The 24,266-nt window shown below is 41.3% G+C and overlaps 1 protein-coding gene and 1 non-coding gene across 2 annotated transcripts in view; one reads left to right on the top strand and one right to left on the bottom strand.

Annotated features, from left to right (window-relative positions):
* The window catches only part of 1700024B05Rik, a 59,838-nt gene that overhangs the window by 26,297 nt on the left and 9,275 nt on the right, over positions 1-24,266 (bottom strand). The gene's annotated exons all lie outside the window — the stretch shown is intronic.
* On the top strand, positions 9,620-14,814 carry LOC115486427 (disks large homolog 5-like). The gene is made up of 5 exons (NM_001374187.1): positions 9,620-9,758; positions 10,548-10,710; positions 11,954-12,085; positions 12,746-12,929; positions 14,049-14,814. The coding sequence occupies exons 1-5, from the start codon at positions 9,626-9,628 to the stop codon at positions 14,052-14,054; spliced, it is 618 nt and encodes a 205-aa protein (NP_001361116.1). The 5' UTR covers positions 9,620-9,625; the 3' UTR covers positions 14,055-14,814.

Here is a 24,266-nt window from a genome sequence, read left to right as displayed (position 1 = left end):
ACAAGGGCCTTTCCCCCTTGATCACTAATTGAGAAAATGCCTTACAGTTGGATCTCATGGAGGCATTTCCTCAACTGAAGCTCCTTTCTCTGTGATAACTCCAGCTGTGTCAAGTTGACACAAAACTAGCCAGTACACCACCCTTCCTAATCTTCTCCTCAGAATTGAGGCAGCCTCCTATGAATAACAACCAGCCTTGCATTATCAAGTTGCAGTACACCTAGGTGCATCTTTGTCTTTTCAGGCTAGATAAATCATGACAGTCAAGACAAGAGGATCCAAAGTTAGGCAATATTGTTGGAGACAGTCTCTTCTCTAGTTTTAGGATTCCCACAAGAAGACCAAGCTATGAAACTGTTACATGTGTGGAGAGGGCCTAGGTCCATCCCTTACATATTCTTTGGTCCACAGTTCAGTCTCTATGAGTTACTATGGGCTCAGATTAGTTGAATCTGTAGGTTATCATGTGGTGTCCTTGACCACTGTGGCTTCTTCAACCCTTCCTCTCCCTCTTCCACAAAATTCCCCAAGCCTCTGCCTCTGTTTCCAGAAGCTGCTGAGTGACGGCTCTCTCTCTAAAGATAGTAATGCTAGATCCATGGCTGCACATATAGAAGAATATCATTAACTATGTCGGGGGGTGTGTTTCCATTTCTTGGCATGGGTCTCAAGTTGGGCAAGCCATTATTTGGTCCTTTCATAAAATTAAACTTCATTTTTACCATGCACATCTTTTTTTTAATTAGGTATTTTCCTCATTTACATTTTCAATACTATCCCAAAAGTCCCCCATACACTCCCCCCCCACCCCTCTACCCACCCACTCCCACTTTTTGGCCCTGGTGTTCCTCTGTACTGGGGCATATAAAGTTTGCAAGTCCAATGGGCCTCTCTTTCCAGTGATGGCCGACTAGGCCATCTTTTGATTCATATGCAGCTAGAGTCAAGAGCTCCGGGGTCCTGGTTAGTTCATAATGCTGTTCCACCTATAGGGTTGCAGTTCCCTTTAGCTCCTTGAGTATTTTCTTTAGCTCCTCCATTGGGGGCCCTGTGATCCATCCATTAACTGACTGTGAGCATCCACTTATTTATTTGCTAGGCCCCGGCGTAGTCTCACTAGAGACAGATATATCAGGGTCCTATCAGCACAATCTTGATAGTGTATGCAATGGTGTCAGAGTTTGGAGGCTGATTATGGGATGGATCTCTGGATATGGCAGTCTCTAGATGGTCCATCCTTTCGTCTCAGCTCCAAACTTTGTCTCTGTAACTCCTTCCATGGGTGTTTTGTTCCCAATTCTAAGAAGGGGCAAAGTGTCCACACTTTGGTCTTCGTTCTTCTTGAGTTTCATGTGTTTTGCAAATTGTAACTTATATCTTGGGTATTCTAAGTTTCTGGGCTAATATCCACTTATCAGTGAGTACATATCATTTGAGTTCTTTTGTGATTGGGTTACCTCACTCTGCATAATGCCCTCCACATCCAACCATTTGCCTAGGAAATTAATAAATTCATTTTTTTAATAGCTAAGTAGTACTCCATTGTGTAAATGTACCACATTTTTTGTATCCATTCCTCTGTTGAGGGGCATCTGGATTTTTTACAGCTTTTGGCTATTATAAATAAGGCTGCTATGAACATAGTGGAGCATGTTTCTTTCTTACTAGTTGGAACATCTTCTGGATATATGCCCAGGAGAGGTATTGCGGGTTCCTCCTGTAGTACCATGTCCAATTTTCTGAGAAACCGCCAGACTGATTTCCAGAGTGGTTGTACAAGCTTGCAGTCCCACCAACAGTGGAGGAGTGTTCCTCTTTCTCCACATCCTCGCAGGCATCTGCTGTCACCTGAATTTTTGAATCTAGCCATTCTGACTGGTGTGAGATGGAATCTCAGGGTTGTTTTGATTTGCATTTCCCTGATGATTAAGGATGCTGAACATTTTTTCAGGTGTTTCTCAGCCATTCGGTATACTTCAGGTTAGAATTCCTTGTTTAGCTCTGAGCCCCATTTTTTAATGGGGTTATTTGATTTTCTGGAGTCCACCTTCTTGAGTTCTTTATATATATTGGATATTAGTCCCCTATCTGATTTAGGGTAGGTAAAGATCCTTTCCCAATCTGTTGGTGGCCTTTCTGTCTTATTGACAGTGTTTTTGCCTTACAGAAGCTTTGCAGTTTCATGAGGTCCTATTTGTCGATTCTCCATGTTACAGCACAAGCCATTGCTGTTCTATTCAGGAATTTTTCCCCTATGTCAATATCTTTGAGGCTTTTCCCCACTTTCTCCTCTATAAGTTTCAGTGTCTCTGGTTTTATGTGGAGTTGCTTTTGTCAAGATGGACCTTTTTTACAAAATTATTCCTGGTCATCATTGACCATGGGAGATATTTCCATCTTCTATGGTCTTCTTTGATTTCTTTGTTCAGAGATTTTATGTTTTTGTTATTCAGTTCTTTCCCTTGTTTGTTTAGAGTCACAACAAGATATTTTATACGTTTGTGACTATTGTGAAGTGTGCAGTATTTTTTTTTAATTTTTTTCAACCCCAATAACTTTTGAGTAGATGAAAGTTGCAGGATGGTTCAAGCTAATTTTATATCCATCTATTTTGCTGAAGTTGTTTATCAGCTTAGGAATTTTCTCCTGGATATTTTAGGGTCACATATATGTAGTATTGTATACTCCTCAAATAGCAGTCTCTTGAACTCCTCCTTTCCGATTTCTATGTCTTTGATCCTCATTTTTTTCCCTGATTGCTCTGACTAGAAACTCAAGTCCTATGTTGAATACATAGGGGGAGAGTGACTATCCTTGTCCTGTCTCCAATTTTAATGGGATTGCTTCAAATTTCTCTACATATGTTTTTATGTTGGCCACTGGATTGCTATATGTTGCTTTTATTATATTCAAATATGGACCGTGACTTTCTGACCCCTCCAGTACTTTTAACTTGAAGCTGTATTGTATTTTGTCAAAGGCTTTTTCAGCACCTGATGAGATGTTACAGTACATTTTTAAGTTATTTTATATAGTGGATTATGTTTATGATCTTCATATACTGAATCATTCCTGCATCCCTGGGATGATGCAGCATCTAATGAGATGATCAAGTGATAAATTCTTAAGTTTGATTACATAGTGCATTATCTTGATGAATGTCAACATATTGAATCATTCCTACATCCCCTGCATAATGCCTATTCATCATGGTGAATGATCATTTGCATGTATTAGATTCAGTTTCTGAGAATTTTTTGAGTATTTTTGCATCAATATTTGTTATGGTTTGTATATGCTCAACTCAGTGAGTGGCACTATAAGAATGTGTAACACTGTTGGAGTAGATGTGACATTGTGTGTGTTGTCAAGACCCTCAACCTAGCTGTTTTGAAATTAGTGTTCTATTAGCAGCCTTCAGATGAAGATGTAGGACTCTCAGATTCTCCTGAACCATGCCTTTCTGGATGCTGTGATGTTGCCACCTTGTTGATACTGGACTGATGCTCTGAACATGTAAGACATCCCAATTAAACTGTATGGTTGGACCTGGAGGTCATTATCCTGAGTGAGGTAACCCAATCACAAAAGAACTCAAATGATATGTACTCACTGATAAGTGGATATTAGCCCAGAAACCCAGAATACCCAAGATATAAATTACAATTTGCAAAACACATGAAACTCAAGAAGGAAGTCCCAAGTGTGGACTCTTTGCCCCTTCTTAGAATTGGGAACAAAATACCCATGGAAGGAGTTACAGAGACAAAGTTTGGAGCTGAGACAAAAGGATGGATCATCTAGTGACTGCCATATCCAGAGATCCATCCCATAATCAGCCTCCAAACACTGACACTATTGCATACACTAGCAAGATTGTGCTGATAGGACCCTGATATAGCTGTCTCTAATGAGACTACGCTGGGGCCTAGCAAACACATAAATGGATGCTCACAGTCAGTTAATGGATGGATCACAGGGCCCACAATGGAGGAGCTAGAGAAAATACTCAAGGAGCTAAAGGGAACTGCAACCCTAAAGGTGGAACAACATTATGAATTAACCAGTACCCCAGAGCTCTTGACTCTAGCTACATATGTAACATAAGATGACCTAGTCGGCCATCACTAGAAAGAGAGGCCCACTTGACATGCAAACTTTATATGCCCCAGTACAGTGGAATGCCAGGGCCAAAAAGTGGGATTGGGTGGGTAGGGGAATAGGGGGAGGGTATGGGGGACATTTGGGATAGCATGGGAAATGTAAATGAGGAAAATACCTAATAAAAAAGGAAAAAAAAAAAGAAGATGCAAAGATCTCCCATGGTCAATGATGACCAGGATTAATTTGGTGAAAAAGGTCCATCTTGACAAAAGCAATCTACAGATTCAATGCAATCCCTATCACAATTCCAACTCATTTCTTCACATAGATAGAAAAAGCAATTATGAAATTTATCTCATATTTATAAATTCCAGTATAGTGAAAATCATTCTCAACAATAAAAGAATGGCTGAGGAAATACCATTCCTGATCTCAAACTATACTACAGAGCAATAGTGATAAAAACACGCATGATATTGGTACAGAGAGAGGCATGTAGACCAAAGGAAGACAATTAAAGACCTAGAAATGAACCTACACACATATGGTCACTTTTGTTTGTCAAAGGAGCCAAAACCATCCAGTGGAAAAAAAGATAGCATTTTCAACAAATGGTGCTGGTTCAACTGGCAGTCTGCAGATAGTAGAATGCAAATTGATCTTTTCTTATCTCCTTGTACAAAGCTCAAGTCCAAGTTGCTCAAAACCTCCACATAAAACAAGATACATTTAGTCTAACACAAGAGATAGCAGTAAAGAACCTTGAACACATTACACAGGGAAAATGTTCCTGTACGGAACAACAATGGCTCATGTTCTAAGATCAAAAATTTGGCAATAAGGACTCCCATAAAATTGAAAAGCTTTGTAAGACAAAGGACACAGTCAATAGGACAAAATGGCAATCCACATACTGGGAAAACATCTGTACCAACCCTATATCTGATAGAGGGCTAATATCCAAAATATACAAAGAACTCAAGAATTTACACTCCAGAGAACCAAATAACCCTATTAGTGAATAGGGTACAGAGCTAAACAGAAAATTCTCAAAGGAGGAATCTTGAATGGCTGAGATGTACTTAAAGAAATGTTCAACATCTTTCGTCATCAGGGAAATTCAAATCAAAATGACCCTGAGATTCCACTTCACAGCAGTCAGATTGGCTAAGATCAAAACTCAGCTGACAGCTGATGCTGGCAAAGATGTGATGAAAAAAAGAAAATACCTCCATTTCTGCTGAGACAGCAAGTTGGCAAAATCACTTTGGAGATCAATCTGGCAATTTTTCAGAAATTTGGAAGTAGTTCTACCTTAAATGCAGCTATGCCACTATAGTGCATATAAGCAAAAGATTCTCCAATACATTAAAAGGAATATGCAGTATTATGTTAATAGCAGCCTTATTTATAATAACCAGAAGATGAAAACAACCCAGATGTCCCTCAACATAGGGATAGGTACAGAAAATATGGTACATTGTACAGTGGAGTACTATAGAGCTATTTAAAAAAAGGACTTCATGAAATTTGAAGACTGTGATTTCTGACAAACAAATCAAAATTACCTCGTGGAATTTCCTGTATACACAGAGCTGGCCCTGAAATTTGTTCTACCTCATAGGGAAACAAGCCATGGAAACAGACAGGTATACTTAAGAAACTCCTGATTCCTGGTTGACTCTGCTGCTTCCAAGATCTGCCATCTGAAGCAGATCTCTGAATGTTTCAAGGATGCTGTTTGCTCAAATCATTGTTAATCTCCACCTTCTGGGGACCTAAAGAAGAGTAGTGGCTTTCAAGAATGGTGGAAATCTTAGCCCTTTCTCAGCCTCTCTGCATGGATTATCAACCCTAACAGGGTAAATGTAATAAAAAAAGTGAACATTTTCTATTTTCATAATCCACATTAAAATTTGGTGGGAAATCTCAAAAGAGTTCATGACTGCCAGGAGCACCTGGCCACCTTCTCCCCATTGGCTCTTACTGGGTTCTGTTGTCTTGTCCAATCTGAAGAAACAGCCTTGGGTACTCAGATTCTGGATAGTTTGCCTTTCCCTTAAGACCTGTGTATGAGCTGTGTCTCCTCTTATGTCTCTGTGTATCAGGCTGAGTACTTAGTAGAGCTGTTTCTAACTCTGCATCACCAGATACCCACAGGAGCTTCTAACCCTCACAGACAGGTGGTTCTCCAGAGCTGAGATAGTAGATATGACTGTGAAAAACACTCCGACTCATTTGAACAAACTTCATGCCTAGTTGAACCAAGAGGTATTTGAAGCTCCTCTGCAGCTTCCCCTTCCATTTTAAGGGGGATGGCTTACAGATTGAGAGGTTCAATCCCAAAATATCAAGGTGGGAACATGGTGGCCTCCAGGAGGGAATGGTACAGGAGAATCTGAGAGTCCTACATCTTCATCTGAAGGCTGCTAATCGAACACTAACTTCCAGGTAGTAAAGTAAGGGTTACTCAGGGTCTTGCCCACACCAACAGTGACACATCTACTCGAACAGGGCCACAGCGTCTTTTAGTGCTACTCAATGGATTAAGCATAGACAAACCATAACAAATATTGATGTAAAAATGCTCAATAAAATTCTCAAAAAATGGAATCTAAGAACACATCACAATGATCATTCATGAGGATCTACTAGGTACCATGCAAGGAATGCAGAAATGATTCAATTGGCAAGAAGTGTGGAACTACATAATTCAGGTTCATAGAATCACAAAATAATTGCAACCTGTCCAGATATTGAATCCTTTATCCTCAGGCTGGTCCTCTTGTCTAAGAGCTGTGGTGGCTACCATTATTCTACTGAGAAAAGCAGAGAAGTTACTTCTGGGTCAGCATCTTATACTTACATCACCCCATGCAGTTAAGTTTCTTCTCAAAGAAACCCCACAACACTGGCTGTTCAATGCATGGGTGAAGGGCCTACTCTTGGACCATCCTGGAGTCTGGTTTGAAAAACACATTGTCTTCATTTCTGTTACCATCTTGACAGATGATGACCTACAGAAGCTCATTAATAATTGCATGACAAAAGAAACATGAAGATACAGAACTGACTAGAGCTAATGGACACCTGCTTATCGCATGAAAGATTCTGAGGGAATGTTCTACACGAATGGAACATCTTCATTAAACCTGGAAGAAGATACACAATGTCTTCAGCAGATAATTACTCCCTTAAGGACACAAGTAATCAGGGCACTGAGTTGGCTGGCCAAAAATTGTCCTGAAGAACAGTAGAAGCCGGGCATGGTGGCACAGCCCTTTAATCTCAGCAATTGGAAGGCAGAGGCAGGGAGATTTCTAAGTTTGAGGCCAGCCTGGTCTACAGAGTGAGTTCCAGGACAGCCAGGCGATATAGAGAAACCCTGTCTCGAAACAAACAAACAAACAAACAAACAAACAAACAACAGTGGATTCTACTGACATTCTGGTCACATACTGTGACCCACTGCTGCCTGAGACTCTATAATATAAACAGGGGAAATAGGGGATGTAAATATATCCAAAGTGTAGCTGAAACCAATGGTTGGTGGTGGACACCAGAGGGAAGAATCACTCTGCCAGGAAATATGGGCAGGTTTCTGGAAACAAACCTTCACCAGACTACTTGACTTATATCCACACTACTTTCTAAGTTGCTCATAACACGGTATGGTATAACTGGACTTAACAGCCAGGCTCAGTTCCTTTAAGGAACATGTCAGCTTTATAGTAAAATATGTGTAAAGACAGATATTTTTGCCAGAAGTGGGAACATATGAGGGGCCAAACTATGGTCAATTGTGGGAAACTGACTTCACTGATATGTGTCCTGCTGGAGGAGGATAAGAGTCCATGCTTGTTTTTAATGAAACCTTCTATGGGTTTATCCACTAGTCTGAAACTTCTAAAAGAGTAGCTGAAAAGCTCTTCAAGGTACTTGACCAACAATTATACCATGCCCTTTGAATTGTGTCAAACTATAGTAGAGCATTCATAGCCAAAAGCTGTCAATAAACACTGAATTATTTATGAATAGATGGAAAAATTCATGGTGCATGCAGACCCCAGAGTTCTGGTCTCATGCAAGTAAAGAAGAGTTCCCTAAGGGAAACTCTACAAAACTCTCAGTAGATCTCAGGGAAAGGTGGATGGTCCTCCTCATTACTTTGGGCCTATTGTACCCAACACTGGGAGAGATTCATCCCTATACTCTTTTATTGGAATGCATGACCCATTGCTTTCCAGGCTCAGATATCATCAGCTAGCCAAAATATAACTATTTGTTTATCATTAGCCATGTTCTCCAGTTCCCCATAAAGGCTCTTCAATCAACTACCAGAGAGACAGCGTGGACTTCCTACTACCCCACCATCTCCCCAGACACCATTGAGCCTTGTTGTAGTGATATTCCATAACCGAAGGTGGTAGCCAAAGACAACACAATCAATTTGGAAAGCCTTTGCATGATTTCTCCACTCTTACACCTGCAAGGTTAGGTGGCATTTTACCATGCACTCAGCACACCCAGGTCAAGAAGGCAGAAGGCACTGATGTCAATGCCAAAGAGAGCCCTTTCTGAAATTATGGATCCATTAAAATGGAGGTTTCACTGGACCCGAGGCCTTTTCATTCCCTATCCATGCAATTGAGTCTTAGGTATCTTATGAACACAGGATCATATTCCAACCCCCACGAGACTCAGGCCTAGAACTGGGAACTCAAAAAGGTAGAAACTGGAGAAGTGAGAGCTAATGGGACTACGAAGAAGCAATCCAATCTCCCTGTTGGCCTTTGTTCACAGATGCCTACTTTGTCTGGTTGTTTTGGAGATAGAGAGAATGTGGGATTTTAGCTTTTGAAGAAGGGACATAAACTTTACAATTTGCCCCGTGGCTGACTTCTTCTATTGCCAAGTACAAGGGCGTTTTCATTGCAAAGAAATGGGGTTGTAAATCAGAGATTTCGTGAAAACCCATGGCTCACTATATTGAAACAATGTCTCCTCTCAAGGCAGTTGCACACTAACACATATAATCCAACATATGTAAAAATAAAGGTGCAGGAGTAGGATTTTGGCCTCTGGGAAACAGAGACACCTGGGTAAATCGACTGTCTGTTACATAAATGGACCCCAGTAGTAGATTTATATTGGAGAAGAATCTCCCTCATAAAAGGATCCTAATGAAGATGAGCTAGCCAAGCCATGGCACTAACAAACTCTCCCCATTCAAAGCACTGGACTTGTAATGAAGCAGTTAGAAATCTCTAGCTTTGGAAGGAGAAGTTGCCAGAGGTACCCCAGGGACAAAAGAGAGACTCAGGAAAGGGCACCTCAGAAACTGATCAAGATGGGGCAAGCTGGTAAGCCGGTAGGCCATGGAAATTCCAGGTGACATCATCAGTAGATACTTCTCTGTATCCAAGAGAACCCTAGAATCTTCTGTGATGTAGCCAGTGTTGTGGCAACCAGAGCAGCTTGTGGGATATTCCTTCAGATCCTCATGGGTTCCCAAGCAGGCATGTTGTCCATGCTCCTCAGGGTATTTCAGAGAGAGAATAGAGTACACACAGACACCAGACCAAGGCAGAAGGAGGCCGGCCACCCATCATGGTGGGAAAGGGCAAGAAACAACTGGTCATGGAGAAGGCACAGTGAGTGCTGGGCAAGGTTTGGGGAGCTCCCTGGGGGATGTGGGCTTCAGCTGGTCCTTCCAGGAATAGGGATTGTGATCTGGATCCTTCAGATTCCTCAGTAGTAGAACCAGAGTCAAGAGTGTCTGACGATTAGTTTTACAGACAGCCTGGTATTGACAAGCCTGCAGGGGCTTTGCTGAGAGATCTTAATTTCCCACTGAATGGCAAATTATGCAAAGACCAAGCTCTGTGAGAATAGAAAAGTGTTGTTCTCAGGATTAGTGTTCATGCACTTCATATTAATATAGTTACCTCTAGGTTACATGAGCATGTGATGCCAAGAACAGAAAAAGCTATTACCCTGCCTATGAATCAAGGTCTCAGACAGTTTGGTATTGAACACACATGATGTGGACTGATACACAGTCTGGTTTCCTGTAGTAGTGTATGAGCTCTCATCATGCATTTGAAGAAGACTAGAAAAGTGTTGGCTAGTATGCTAAGAGGTGTGAATGTTGTTGTCAGATATGAGCTGACAATGCTCTCCATTTATTCTTGCCTGGTCAAGCTTATGCATTTCAGGGCTAGGGCGATTACAATAGGAAGTCAGGCATATGTTTAGTGATGGTGGTTGTGAACAGGGACCTATTTGAGTAGCCCAGCTTGAAGTTAGCTATGATGCACTATCAGGGATTCTCAGTGTCTCTACATTTTCCTCTTCCTCAGGCTTCTGTGTGGGACAAATCATGGTTTCCCTTTCCCTGCCCTATTATCTCTACAAGGTTACTAGTATTTTTATACCTACAGGGTCTGCTGGGGAGGCATCAACACAAGCCCCCACCATCAATGAGCAGGAGAAGAGACAGGAGAGGTTGGAGAAGCTCAAAAGAGAGCTCCAGAACATAAAAAATGCCAGAGACGAACTTCAGGGAATCCTGGCCAACTACCCTAACAAGGATTTAAATCACAGGTAGTCATTATGCCCAGTTCTTTGCTGACTATCTTGGGCCATCCCTGTTAATCCCAGATTCCCTCATACCACAGGTGGCTACAACTCCAGGCTATCTATATACCCAAATCAATTTTGCTGATTGGAATTTCGATGCAGAACTTCAAGTTCAGATAGGAGTGAGATGGGGTCACAGGCACTTTTGATTCCTCCAAAAGTAATTCAGAGCCTATGGCATGAATCACAGTCTGGGGATGAAGGTAGTAAGGTGTGAGCTCTCATCCTGCCATTTAAAAAGGTTACACAGGTGTTGTTTGGTGGGATTTGCTAGGTAATGTTTGTTTATAGCCAATCCTTTCCATAATTGACCAGGTGGTAATTTGGGTCCAATTGGTCCTGTCAACAGCTAGAGGGGCCTGTCACATATACCGCCTCTTAGTATGACTGGATTGGCTGCAGTTCATAACGGCTCTCCTCAAATTTGGTTCATTATACTCTCAGATAAAGCCAAATCAATTTATTTATTTGGCATTCAGATTGAGTGTAAGTGTGTTTGTGTGTGTCTGTGTATGTGTGTGTGTGTGCGCGCGTGTGCGTGCGTAAAAGAGAGAGATAGAGACAAAGACAGAGAGAGATACTGGGTACGTGTGATCCTGTGTGTGCATTTGTGAATGTGTGTGTTCCTATGTGTGTAGCTTAAGATCTAGAGAGTCTGTGTCATGTGATATATCCTTAGGTTGTGCCTGACTAGATTTCCAGGCAATAACAGTGAGGAAGCCAGGGAGGTTCATTTTGAGTATCACAGGACTTGACATCTATGCTCACCGTGGATACACATTGGAATCTCCTGATGTGTTATAAAGGCTTTTCCCTGTAGATATGATTATGTCCTTTGGGAATTGATGTAGCAATAGAGCCAAGAATTGGCAATTCCGTGTCTAAAACAAGAAGGAGAATCATACAGATTTAACGTGGACCCAGGACTGTGACACAGATTCCTGGAAAGTTCTGGGAGAACTAGTCTATTCTTTCAAATCCCTTCAGGGAGCTGAGGCAGATCAGCACCCTACCTTTACTTCCCTGGGCTTACTGGCCCAAGCTGAAGAGGAATAAGTTTAATAAGCACCAAGTGGAACCGGTAACAAGGAGCTAGGTCGAGTGGCATATATGGGGTGGGGTAGTACATGATTCAGCTTGAATTGAAATGATCCTTGTATCCTTAGTTCACGGGACAATTTGTTCCTTGGGCCATGCCCTCCCACAGGATCAACTTTGAGACATTCATGCTTGAGATGCAACATGACCAGGTGATGACTGACCTGAAGAGAATGCCCCAGGACATCAGTGAGGCCTTGTCCAAGTGCAAGCAGTTGACTAAGGAAAATCAGTTCTACTGGTGAGTGACTAACAGGGTCATGACCCAAGACCTAGGCACAGGATATGTCTGCCAATCCTTGTCTTTGAACTAAAGTGGAGACTCAGGTTCTATACTGTTAGTTTCTAAACAGGAATCCGGCCTCCTTCAAACAAGGCACTAAGATTTTAACATCTTGGATCATTTTGACCAAGTGTGAAGAGACTGGGGGCCCCTCAAGTCACTGTCCTTTCCAACTAAGTATCCTCAAGATCGAAAAGGTTTCCACCATGATGGAGATATCAATCAGCCTTGGGCTTCTTGGACTCTGAAAGTATATTCATAGATGGGGTTTCCAGGAGAAACATAGAAAGATTGTGTGATGCTTGGGTCTCTTCACTCCTAGGGAATTTTGCCCTAAACCTACAGGGGGTTTTTTAATACCACAGACTTATAAGCACATATAGACCCCATGTTCTTTTCTGAGAGATACATGAGTCCCTGTTGGTGTCAGGGTTTTCAAAAGTACCTTGGGTCTTCTGGAAAGTGGCAGTCCTCTGGATTTGATCTCCCTCTATGGCCAATCTGGATACTTGTTTGGGGCTGCCTAGGGATCAGGGCCAATGATGAAGGAATGGTCCTTGGAGGAATGGGAGGAAGAGGGATGCTTCTTGGATTCACCATGTTTTGTTTGTGGCTCAGCTTCAGGAACTGCCACCTCCTGATTGAATCTAACCTCATCCAGCACAAAGTCAGGATGTTGAGGAAGGAGAACAGACAGCTGCTAAGGGAGCAGATTGCATTGGAAGAATGCAACATTGAAACAAAAATACTATGTAACAAAAGCAGCCAGAAGATCAAAGACCACTATACTAAGCAGCAGCAGGTAGGAATAATGAAGCATCAGGGGCAGAATGCCCTAATGTGTGATCATAAACACAGTCAAGCCTATGTAACCATCCTGCACCTTATCCAGGCTCTCTCCTATGTCTCATCCAGTTTTACACTTCTGTGATCATTTCCAAGACTTTGTGTTGACTTACCCTCTTTTGAAGAAATTGGATTTCTGCCATGCCCTCTCTTCCCCATCCTAGTCGGCCACCTCTAGCTTGCCACTCTAGGCAGAGGAGATCCTGGACCCCTGAAGGCAACCCCTTGAGGCTCTATGGTATGGACAGGTGCCTCAGGATGCCACTTCCTGAATTGTCTACGAACCAGGTCCTCTGTTCTGCTCTATGGCAACTCATCCTGAGGGGCTTGGGCCTGTCCTCTCCTTGGACAGAAGGGCAGACTCCAATTTTATTACGTATGTGTGTGTGTATGTGTGTGCATGTGTGTCATTGCTTGGCTGAAAAAAATGCAACGTCCTTTCACTGTCTCTGAGATGAGGTACTAACACAGGATGGAAGTACCTAAGGAGCCATAAGCATAGCAGGGCTATTGGTTTTTGTTTTTGTTTTTGTTTTTCCTTCATGAGTATCCCCTTTAGAGTTCAATGCTTACCCTTGGGAAGATTTGCATGAAGCACACTCTTGCTGATTACATTATACTTTCAGTGTGCATGAATTTCCTGTGAGATGGTTTCTCTGGGGATTCCCAGATATAGGGGTTCCCAAGGAGACCCAAGGAAGGATTCAGCACTCCAGAAATAATAAGAGCCTTCACTTCAAAGTTTGCTAGGCTCCCTAGAAGGCCTCTGTTTAATGTTAGATTCAGACACTGATACACACTTATTTTTCAATATCAAGTATTTAGACAATTGGAGAAATGTGGTGTTTTACTATAACTCCAGCACAGTGTGTACTTCACAATCCATTGTCAAGCAATTTTTTACATTTGAGAAAAACATCTAGGCCCGGGTGCTCTCTTCCCCTTCTCCTATGGGGATACAGGAAAGATCTCAGATGAAAAGTGATACTGGATGGTCCTGCTGAGTAAAGCTGCTATTTGCTGGATCGCTGACATGGAAAGATCTCACCAGGCTTTTTTCCTCTTCCTCCCGTAGGTCTGAAATATTCTGCAGAAGCTCAAACAGATCAGAGACCAGGTCAAGATCTTGCTCAGACACAACTGTTCACCAGGAGCACTGGGTGTGCAAAGCAAATTAACCACCATTGCATCTAATCCTTGTAACCATGGCAATCTTGGGCTGCATTTTCTTCTTTTTTGATTTGCTATGGGTAATGAGGCCTTTATTTTGTCTAGCCTTTGGTCCAGCAAGACTGCCTGTTTGGAAGGCTTCAGAGAAGTGCTAAGATACATCAAGATCTCCTCGGCATCCAGGAGGGCTTTGAGAATGCCAATTTTGGCTGGTCCTGTTGGGTCATCTAGAATTATATCATGGTGATCAGTCAAGTGAATTTGAAAAACTTTGAGTTATCATCTGTAACATCTCTCATGCTCAGACTTGGAAGGACTAGTCCATCAGCAGAACACCCACCCCAATGAGGCATGCCTATATTCATCCTGAACAGATTATTACCATCAGTGACTGCCTTTGCACTATTTCACCAAGGCCAGCAACAGGCTGTAGGTCTTTGCTGAACATATGCAGCAAGAGAATGATGCTTAGCTTAATTATTTTGTTTGGTTTTGGTTAGTGTTTTGATTTCTTTGTGTCTTTGGTTTTCCTGTGTTTTCATTTGAAGTTTCATTATATATTCACTATCTTTTTGTTACTGTAATTAATTTGCTTTTTTTGCTAAGTCTATATACTGTATAAACTGACTCCCCACTTTAAGATGTTATTGAATAAAATTAGTGTATTGTTATGGATAAAACATCATCTCTAATTATTTCTATCATAAGGACAATCTGCATTTATGTGTGGTTCATATATAGTCCTGTAACACTAGAAGTTTCAGGCAAGAATGGGACTCTTCAAGTATCATGTTGTTTAGGCTTCATAAGTAGTACCCAGCCAGCCATAGCTCCACAGAAAATTGAGATTTTGATGTGGATAATGTGTCAAACTATGTGGATCCCAAAGTCAGGATGAAAAAAGTATCCATGCTCTATCTCTATAGTCATAAATTTAGCTACAGTTATGATGTACTCTCCTGTGCATGACCACGTCGGACAAACACATAAGATACACAACAGTATATTTCTAATACATCCCAGGAAATAAAAATATTCAAATTGAGTAATTAAAATCTTGTGAATTATATAGTAATTTGGATAAAAATGACCATCAAAAGTCATTTCATAATTGAATGTTTGATACCTACCTCATAAAATTGTTTTAGGAAGGACTAGTATTTATGCCTTGCTGGAGGAATTTTGGCACTGGAGGTTGGCATTGAGGTTTCAAAAGCTCATACCAGTCCCTGCCTCTGTCTTTGTCCCGGTCTTTGTCACTATCTCTCTGTCTCTGTTGATCTCACAATGTTTCTCTCTTTTTCTCTATATCTCAGTCTACACTCTCACTGTCTCTGTCTCTGCTTCTGTCTGTCTGTCTGTCTGTCTGTCTGTATCTATCTCTTTCCTCTGCCTCCTTTATATTTATCCGATGTAAGTTCACCTACTCCTCTAGTGCCATGATGTCTGTATGCATGCCTGCCTGCCTCCTGCCATGTTCCCCACCTTGACAATCCTGGATCACCCTTTTATATTGTTGGCCAAACCCAATTGAATATTTTCTTTATACGTTATCCTGGTCAAGGTGTGTCCTAGCAATAAGACACTGAATAAGAAAGCAAAACAAACTCTTAATCAATGGAAAGATCAGCTACGAGATGGGAGAGGAACTTCACTAAGTGTACATATGACAGAGAGTTCATTTCTAGACAATCGGATGGTGTTAAAAACTAAACACCAGGAAACCTGCCTGTTAAACATTAAAACATTTTAAATTTAAACATTTCAAAATGTTCTATGGCTGTCCATGGTAGAGCACACCTGTAATCCCAGCAGTCAGATGGCAGAGGCAAGAAGAACTGCATGAGCCTCCGGACAGTCTGGTCTATGTACTAGATTCTGGGACAGCAGGGATAAGTAGAGAGTCCCAGTCTCAAACACACTCCCTTCTAATGTTCTGTCAAACTGAACAGAATCTTCAAAAGAAGAGAAAGAAATGGATCATAGATATGTATTTAAATGTTTAATATCCTTCTTCATCAGAAAAATGCAAATTAAAATAGTTTTAACCTTGTATCTTACTGCAGTCAGAATGGCTATTACAAGTAGACTAAATGACCACAAATCTTGGCATGACTGTGGGGTAAGAGAGTATATATTCACATGTACAGTCATTATGAAAAACAGGAGAAATGTTCTGGAAAACATTGTTAGAGATAGATCTTCCATAAGAACTAGCTGTACTATTTGTGGTGGTTTGAATGAGAATATATTTGAATACTTGGTAAACAGGGTATAGCACACTTTGATGGTATTCAGAGCTATGGCCTTGTTGTGGAGGTGGGCTTTAAAGTTTCAAAAGCCCAGCTCAGGGCCAGTATCCCTGCTTCCTACAGATCCAGATCTAGAACTCTCAGCTACTTCTCCAACACCATGTCTGCCTCTGCATTATTCTGTCAAGACAAAAATGTACTAAAGTTCTGAAATGGTAAGCAGGCCCCCATTTAAATGCTCTCATTAAAAAAAGGTCCATCATGGTCCTGGTGTCTCTTTCTAGCAAGAGAACACAGACTCAGACACTATTCCAGGGCATATAGCCAAAGGCATTATCCTAAGACAGAGACCTGGGTGTGCTCATGTTCCCTGCTGCTTTATTCACAATAGTCAGGACATAAAAATAACCCAGACATAAATATAACTGATGAAAGGATAATGAGTACATGGTTCATATACACAATGGTAATAAACTATGACAACATAAATGAAATTTACAGGTTAATGGATGGACACATGAATAATATTTTTGAGTGATATAACCCAGACCCAAAAAGACAAATACCACATCATGTGTCTTATGTGGATGGTAACATTGAATGTCTAGAGATGTGCATTTAAACTGCAGTATCCATAGAAGTTAATGCACTAGTGTTGGGTTATAGGAGGATATTTCAAGAAAATATTAGAACACATAATTTGTGAAGGAGAAAGAGTAAAACAGTAGGACAGAGTGAGGTAAATGTCTTGGGAGATTGCAGAGGAGTGTGGTGGCTTGAATATGGGAGTGGTACTTTTAGGAGTTGTGGCCTTGTTAGAAACAGTGTGTCAGTGTGGAGGGTAGGCATTGAGATCCGCATACTAAACATATGTCCTGGTGTCTCCTCACATCAATAAATCTCAGATTAACACCTGGGACAGTAGACTACCATGTCCAGAATTTGGTAAAGTTGAGTGGGTTGGAAGTCCCAGACCCACAGTAGATGGCAAAAGTGTCACCTGCTTCCTACCAGGCCTCTTTCATGGGACCAAAATCTCTACATAGGAACATGGCCTGTGGTTGGTTATTTAGAACAGAATAGGGTTCTCCCTGCTAATGAGGTAATAGAAGATGGTAGGGTTCAGTCAATAAGCTTCCCTTCCTGGATATTCCTTCCTCAGAAGTTACTTAACTTCTAGTCTAACCTTAAGACATGTTATGCTTTCATTTCCATGAAAATCAATCAATAAACAGTTTACAACCAAGGACTGTCTCTCTCATCAAACCAACTGTGGGTTACATGGAGAAAAAGCCTTTGCCTACAGAGCCTTGCCATCTAAGTCTCCAACAGAAGGCCCCTCAATACTCCTGGGCTAGTCACCTCTGAGCTAATCCAGAATTCCCCATTCCCTGATTTCAGGGCTAGTTCTTAGCCTGCTGGCCTCCTCCATGCTCAGCTCCTCTGAGACTTCTAGCAGTGCCTGCATGTCCAAGATTCTGAGAACCCCTTGCCCAGTTATCCTTTCAGGCCAGCAGAGTCAAACCTGCTGTGAACTCTCTGCAACCCAGCACTGTCTAGATGTCCAGGATTTTGTGGGTCCCTGTCCCCAGACTCCTAAACATAGGCCCGTGGAATTCAGAACAATATACTACCCAATGAAAAGCCCAGGGCCAAGTTTGGGTTATCTTGTTTTGGGTTGCTCATCATTGAGTCTCAAACACTCTCCCCAATCATTAAAAACTACTGCCATTTCCTTCCTTCTTTTCTGGAAGATAATGGTAAGAACACATTGCTGAAGAAGATGGTATCTGGCACAGGCATCAATTCAGGCATCTATCTCATTATTTTCTGTGTGTTGAGAACATATTTATCACTCTTTTGCAGTTACTTGGAGATATTTGGCCCATGGGAACCCACCAAATTTCTATAGACATGGTAATCCCTTGGTAGCCGAGAAAGCAACTCCCTGTCCCCCATCACCCTCCCAACATCTGTCTTAAGATCTGGCAACTGTTATTCTAATTTCAGCTTCTCTAAGTGGGCTAAACTGAAGAGGAAGCCCAGGGCCTCATGTATACCAAGCAGCAAACACTACAGGAGAATACACTGTACTTCACCACAACACACTGCACCACACCACACTACAGTATACTACACTAGAGAACCCCCAGTCCTCCTGTTTCTCTGAGATCAACTTTCTTTCTTAGCCCTTTCTCAGCATTGCTGCATGGATTATCTGCCCAAACAAGGTGAATGTAATAAACCAAAGTGAACATTTTCTACTTTCATAATCCACATTGAAATTTACTGTGAACTCTGTGCAGAGTTCATGACCACCAGGAACACCTGGCCTCCCTTCTCCCCATTGTCACTTACTGGGTTCCCTCTCCATTTTTTCTGTTGTCTTTCTAATCTGAGGATACAACCTTGGATACTCAGATTTTGGGTACTTTGTCCTTTCCTTCAGACCTCTGTATTTGCTGTGTCTCCCCTTAGGACTCTGTGCATCAGACTGAGTACTTAGTAGACCTGTTTCTAACTCTGCATCAGCAGATACCCACAAGAGCTTCTGGCCCTCAGACAGGTGGTTCTTCAAAGCTTTAGAGAAGAGATGTGACTCTGAAGAACACCCTAAGTGCTGCAGATGGATGGCTGCTGAACAAACTCCATGACTAGTTGTCCCAGGAGGGTTTTGGGACTCCTCCAAATCTGGCTGCACTGCAGCTTCTCCTAGAATTCAATGTGGATGCCTTACAGGTTAAGAGGATCAGTCAAGTACCAACAAGGTGGCCACATGGACGCATCCAGAAAGGCATGGTACAGGAGAAGCTGAGAGTCCTACATGTTCATGTGAAGGCTGCTAATAGGACATTAATGTCCAGGCAGCTAGGGTGAGGGTTTTGACCACACACACAGTGCCCCATATACTCTAACTTGGCCACTCCTTCTTATGTTGCCACTCAGTGGGTTGAGCATATAAAAACCATAACAAATATTGATGCAAAAATACTCAATAACGTCTTGGAAACTGTTTCTTTTTTTTTTTTTTTTTTTTTTTTTTTTTTTTTTTCCATTTTTTATTAGGTATTTCGCTCATTTACATTTGCAATGCTATACCAAAAGTCCCCCATAGCCACCCACCCCCTCTCCCCTACCCACCCACTCCCCTTTTATGGCCCTGGCGTTCCCCTGTACTGGGGCATATAAAGTTTGCGTGTCCAATGGGCCTCTCTTTCCAGTGATGGCCGACTAGGCCATCTTTTGATGCATATGCAGCTAGAGATAAGAGCTCCGGGGTACTGGTTAGTTCATAATGTTGTTCCACCTATAGGGTTGCAGATCCCTTTAGCTTCTTTGGTACTTTCTCTAGCTCCTTCATTGGGGGCCATGTGATCCATCCAATAGCCGACTGTGAGCATCCACTTCTATGTTTGCTAGGCCCAGGCATACTCTGACAAGAGACAGCTATATCAGGGTCCTTTCAGCATAATCTTGCTAGTGTATGCAATGGTGTCAGCATTTGGAAGCTGATTATGGGATGGATCCCCGGATATGGTAGTGTCTACATGGTCCATCCTTTTATCTCAACTCCAAACTTTGTCTCTGTAACTCCTTCCAAGGGTGTTTTGCTCCCACTTCTAAGGAGGGGCATAGTGTTCACACTTCAGTCTTCATTTTTCTTGAGTTTCATGTGTTTAGGAAATTGTATCTTATATCTTGGGTATCTTAGGTTTTGGGCTAATATCCACTTATCAGTGAGTACATATTGTGTGAGTTCCTTTGTGAATGTGTTACCTCACTCAGGATGATGCCCTCCAGGTCCATCCATTTGGCCAGGAATTTCATAAATTCATTCTTTTTAATAGCTGAGTAGTACTCCATTGTGTAGATGTACCACATCTTCTGTATCCATTCCTCTGTTGAGGGGCATCTGGGTTCCTTCCAGCTTCTGGCTATTATAAATAAGGCTGCTATGAACATAGTGGAGCATGTGTCCTTCTTACCAGTTGGGGCATCTTCTGGATATATGCCCAGGAGAGGTATTGCTGGATCCTCCGGTAGTACTATATCCAGTTTTCTGAGGAACCGCCAGACTGATCTCCAGAGTGGTTGTACAAGCCTGCAATCCCACCAACAATGGAGGAGTGTTCCTCTTTCTCCACATCCACGCCAGCATCTGCTGTCACCTGAATTTTTGATCTTAGCCATTCTGACTGGTGTGAGGTGGAATCTCAGGGTTGTTTTGATTTGCATTTCCCTGATGATTAAGGATGTTGAGCATTTTTTCAGGTGCTTCTCTGCCATTCGGTATTCCTCAGGTGAGAATTCTTTGTTCAGTTCTGAGCCCCATTTTTTAATGGGGTTATTTGATTTTCTGAAGTCCACCTTCTTGAGTTCTTTATATATGTTGGATATTAGTCCCCTATCTGATTTAGGATAGGTAAAGATCCTTTCCCAATCTGTTGGTGGTCTTTTTGTCCTATTGACGGTGTCTTTTGCCTTGCAGAAACTTTGGAGTTTCATTAGGTCCCATTTGTCAATTCTCGATCTTACAGAGCAAGCCATTGCTGTTCTGTTCAGGAATCTTTCCCCTGTACCCATATCTTCAAGGCTTTTCCCCACTTTCTCCTCTATAAGTTTCAGTGTCTCTGGTTTTATGTGAAGTTCCTTGATCCACTTAGATTTGACCTTAGTACAAGGAGATAAGTATGGATCGATTCGCATTCTTCTACATGATAACAACCAGTTGTGCCAGCACCAATTGTTGAAAATGCTGTCTTTCTTCCACTGGATGGTTTTAGCTCCCTTGTCGAAGATCAAGTGACCATAGGTGTGTGGGTTCATTTCTGGGTCTTCAATTCTATTCCATTGGTCTACTTGTCTGTCTCTATACCAGTACCATGCAGTTTTTATCACAATTGCCCTGTAGTAAAGCTTTAGGTCAGGCATGGTGATTCCACCAGAGGTTCTTTTATCCTTGAGAAGAGTTTTTGCTATCCTAGGTTTTTTGTTATTCCAGATGAATTTGCAAATTGCTCCTTCTAATTCGTTGAAGAATTGAGTTGGAATTTTGATGGGGATTGCATTGAATCTGTAAATTGCTTTTGGCAAGATAGCCATTTTTACAATGTTGATCCTGCCAATCCATGAGCATGGGAGATCTTTCCATCTTCTGAGATCTTCTTTAATTTCTTTCTTCAGAGACTTGAAGTTTTTATCATACAGATCTTTTACTTCCTTAGTTAGAGTCACGCCAAGATATTTTATATTATTTGTGACTATTGAGAACGGTGTTGTTTCCCTAATTTCTTTCTCAGCCTGTTTATTCTTTGTGTAGAGAAAGGCCATTGACTTGTTTGAGTTAATTTTATATCCAGCTACTTCACCAAAGCTGTTTATCAGGTTTAGGAGTTCTCTGGTGGAATTTTTAGGGTCACTTATATATACTATCATATCATCTGCAAAAAGTGATATTTTGACTTCCTCTTTTCCAATTTGTATCCCCTTGATCTCCTTTTGTTGTCGAATTGCTCTGGCTAATACTTCAAGTACTATGTTGAAAAGGTAGGGAGAAAGTGGGCAGCCTTGTCTAGTCCCTGATTTTAGTGGGATTGCTTCCAGCTTCTCTCCATTTACTTTGATGTTGGCTACTGGTTTGCTGTAGATTGCTTTTATCATGTTTAGGTATGGGCCTTGAATTCCTGATCTTTCCAAAACTTTTATCATGAATGGGTGTTGGATCTTGTCAAATGCTTTTTCTGCATCTAACGAGATGATCATGTGGTTTTTGTCTTTGAGTTTGTTTATATAATGGATTACATTGATGGATTTTCGTATATTAAACCATCCCTGCATCCCTGGAATAAAACCTACTTGGTCAGGATGGATGATTTCTTTAATGTGTTCTTGGATTCGGTTAGCGAGAATTTTATTAAGGATTTTTGCATCGATATTCATAAGAGAAATTGGTCTGAAGTTCTCTATCTTTGTTGGATCTTTCTGTGGTTTAGGTATCAGAGTAATAGTGGCTTCATAAAATGAGTTGGGTAGAGTACCTTCTACTTCTATCTTGTGAAATAGTTTGTGCAGAACTGGAATTAGATCTTCTTTGAAGGTCTGATAGAACTCTGCACTAAACCCATCTGGTCCTGGGCTTTTTTTGGTTGGGAGACTATTAATAACTGCTTCTATTTCTTTAGGGGATATGGGACTGTTTAGAAGGTCAACTTGATCCTGATTCAACTTTGGTACCTGGTATCTGTCCAGAAATTTGTCCATTTCGTCCGGGTTTTCCAGTTTTGTTGAGTATAAGCTTTTGTAGAAGGATCTGATGGTGTTTTGGATTTCTTCAGGATCTGTTGTTATGTCTCCCTTTTCATTTCTGATTTTGTTGATTAGGATTTTGTCCCTTTGCCCTCTAGTGAGTCTAGCTAAGGGTTTATCTATCTTGTTGATTTTCTCAAAGAACCAACTCCTCGTTTGGTTAATTCTTTGAATAGTTCTTCTTGTTTCCACTTGGTTAATTTCACCCCTGAGTTTGATTATTTCCTGCCGTCTACTCCTCTTGGGTGAATTTGCTTCCTTTTTTTCTAGAGCTTTTAGATGTGTTGTCAAGCTGCTAGTATGTGCTCTCTCCCGTTTCTTCTTGGAGGTACTCAGAGCTATGAGTTTCCCTCTTAGAAATGCTTTCATTGTGTCCCAAAGGTTTGGGTACGTTGTGGCTTCATTTTCATTAAACTCTAAAAAGTCTTTAATTTCTTTCTTTATTCCTTCCTTGACCAAGGTATCATTGAGAAGAGTGTTGTTCAGTTTCCACGTGAATGTTGGCTTTCCATTCTTAATGTTGTTATTGAAGATCAGTCTTAGGCCATGGTGGTCTGATAGGATACATGGGACAATTTCAATATTTTTGTATCTGTTGAGGCTTATTTTGTGACCAATTATATGGTCAATTTTGGAGCAGGTCCCCTGAGGTGCTGAGAAGAAGGTATATCCTTTTGTTTTAGGATTAAATATTCTGTAGATATCTGTCAGGTCCATTTGTTTCATAACTTCTGTTAGTTTCACTGTGTCCCTGTTTAGTTTCTGTTTCCACGATCTGTCCATTGATGAAAGTGGTGTGTTGAGGTCTCCCACTATTATTGTGTGAGGTGCAATGTGTGCTTTGAGCTTTACTAAAGTGTCTTTAATGAATGTGGGTGCCCTTGCATTTGGAGCGTAGATATTCAGAATTGAGAGTTCCTCTTGGAGGATTTTACCTTTGATGAGTATGAAGTGTCCCTCCTTGTCTTTTTTGATAACTTTGGGTTGGAAGTCGATTTTATCCGATATTAGAATGGCTACTCCAGCCTGTTTCTTCAGACCATTTGCTTGGAAAATTGTTTTCCAGCCTTTCACTCTGAGGTAGTGTCTGTCTTTTTCCCTGAGATGGGTTTCCTGTAAGCAGCAGAATGTTGGGTCCTGTTTGTGTAGCCAGTCTGTTAGTCTATGTCTTTTTATTGGGGAATTGAGTCCATTGATATTAAGAGATATTAAGGAAAGGTAATTGTTGCTTCCTGTTATTTTTGTTGTTAAAGTTGGCATTCTGTTCTTGTGGTTGTCTTCTTTTAGGTTTGTTGATGGATTATCTTCTTGTTTTTTCTAGGGCGTGGTTCCCGTCCTTGTATTGTTTTTTTTCTGTTATTATCCTTTGAAGGGCTGGATTCGTGGAGAGATAATGGGTGAATTTAGTTTTGTCGTGGAATACTTTGGTTTCTCCATCTATGGTAATTGAGAGTTTGGCTGGGTATAGTAGCCTGGGCTGGCATTTATGTTCTCTTAGTGTCTGTATAACATCTGACCAGGCTCTTCTGGCTTTCATAGTCTGGAAACTGTTTCTAATAACACAT

Source organism: Mus musculus, chromosome 14 (assembly GCF_000001635.26).
Source record: "Mus musculus strain C57BL/6J chromosome 14, GRCm38.p6 C57BL/6J".
NCBI lineage: Eukaryota > Metazoa > Chordata > Mammalia > Rodentia > Muridae > Mus > Mus musculus.
This window is presented reverse-complemented; position numbering and strand designations above follow the sequence as displayed.

Coding starts and splice junctions, on each gene's coding strand:
- LOC115486427 (NM_001374187.1), top strand. CDS start 9,626: ATGTTGTCCATGCTCCTCAGGGTATTTCAGAGAGAGAATAGAGTACAC. Junction 9,759..10,547: donor CTGGTCATGGAGAAGGCACA/GTGAGTGCTGGG, acceptor TTATACCTACAG/GGTCTGCTGGGGAGGCATCA. Junction 12,086..12,745: donor AAGGAAAATCAGTTCTACTG/GTGAGTGACTAA, acceptor TTTGTGGCTCAG/CTTCAGGAACTGCCACCTCC.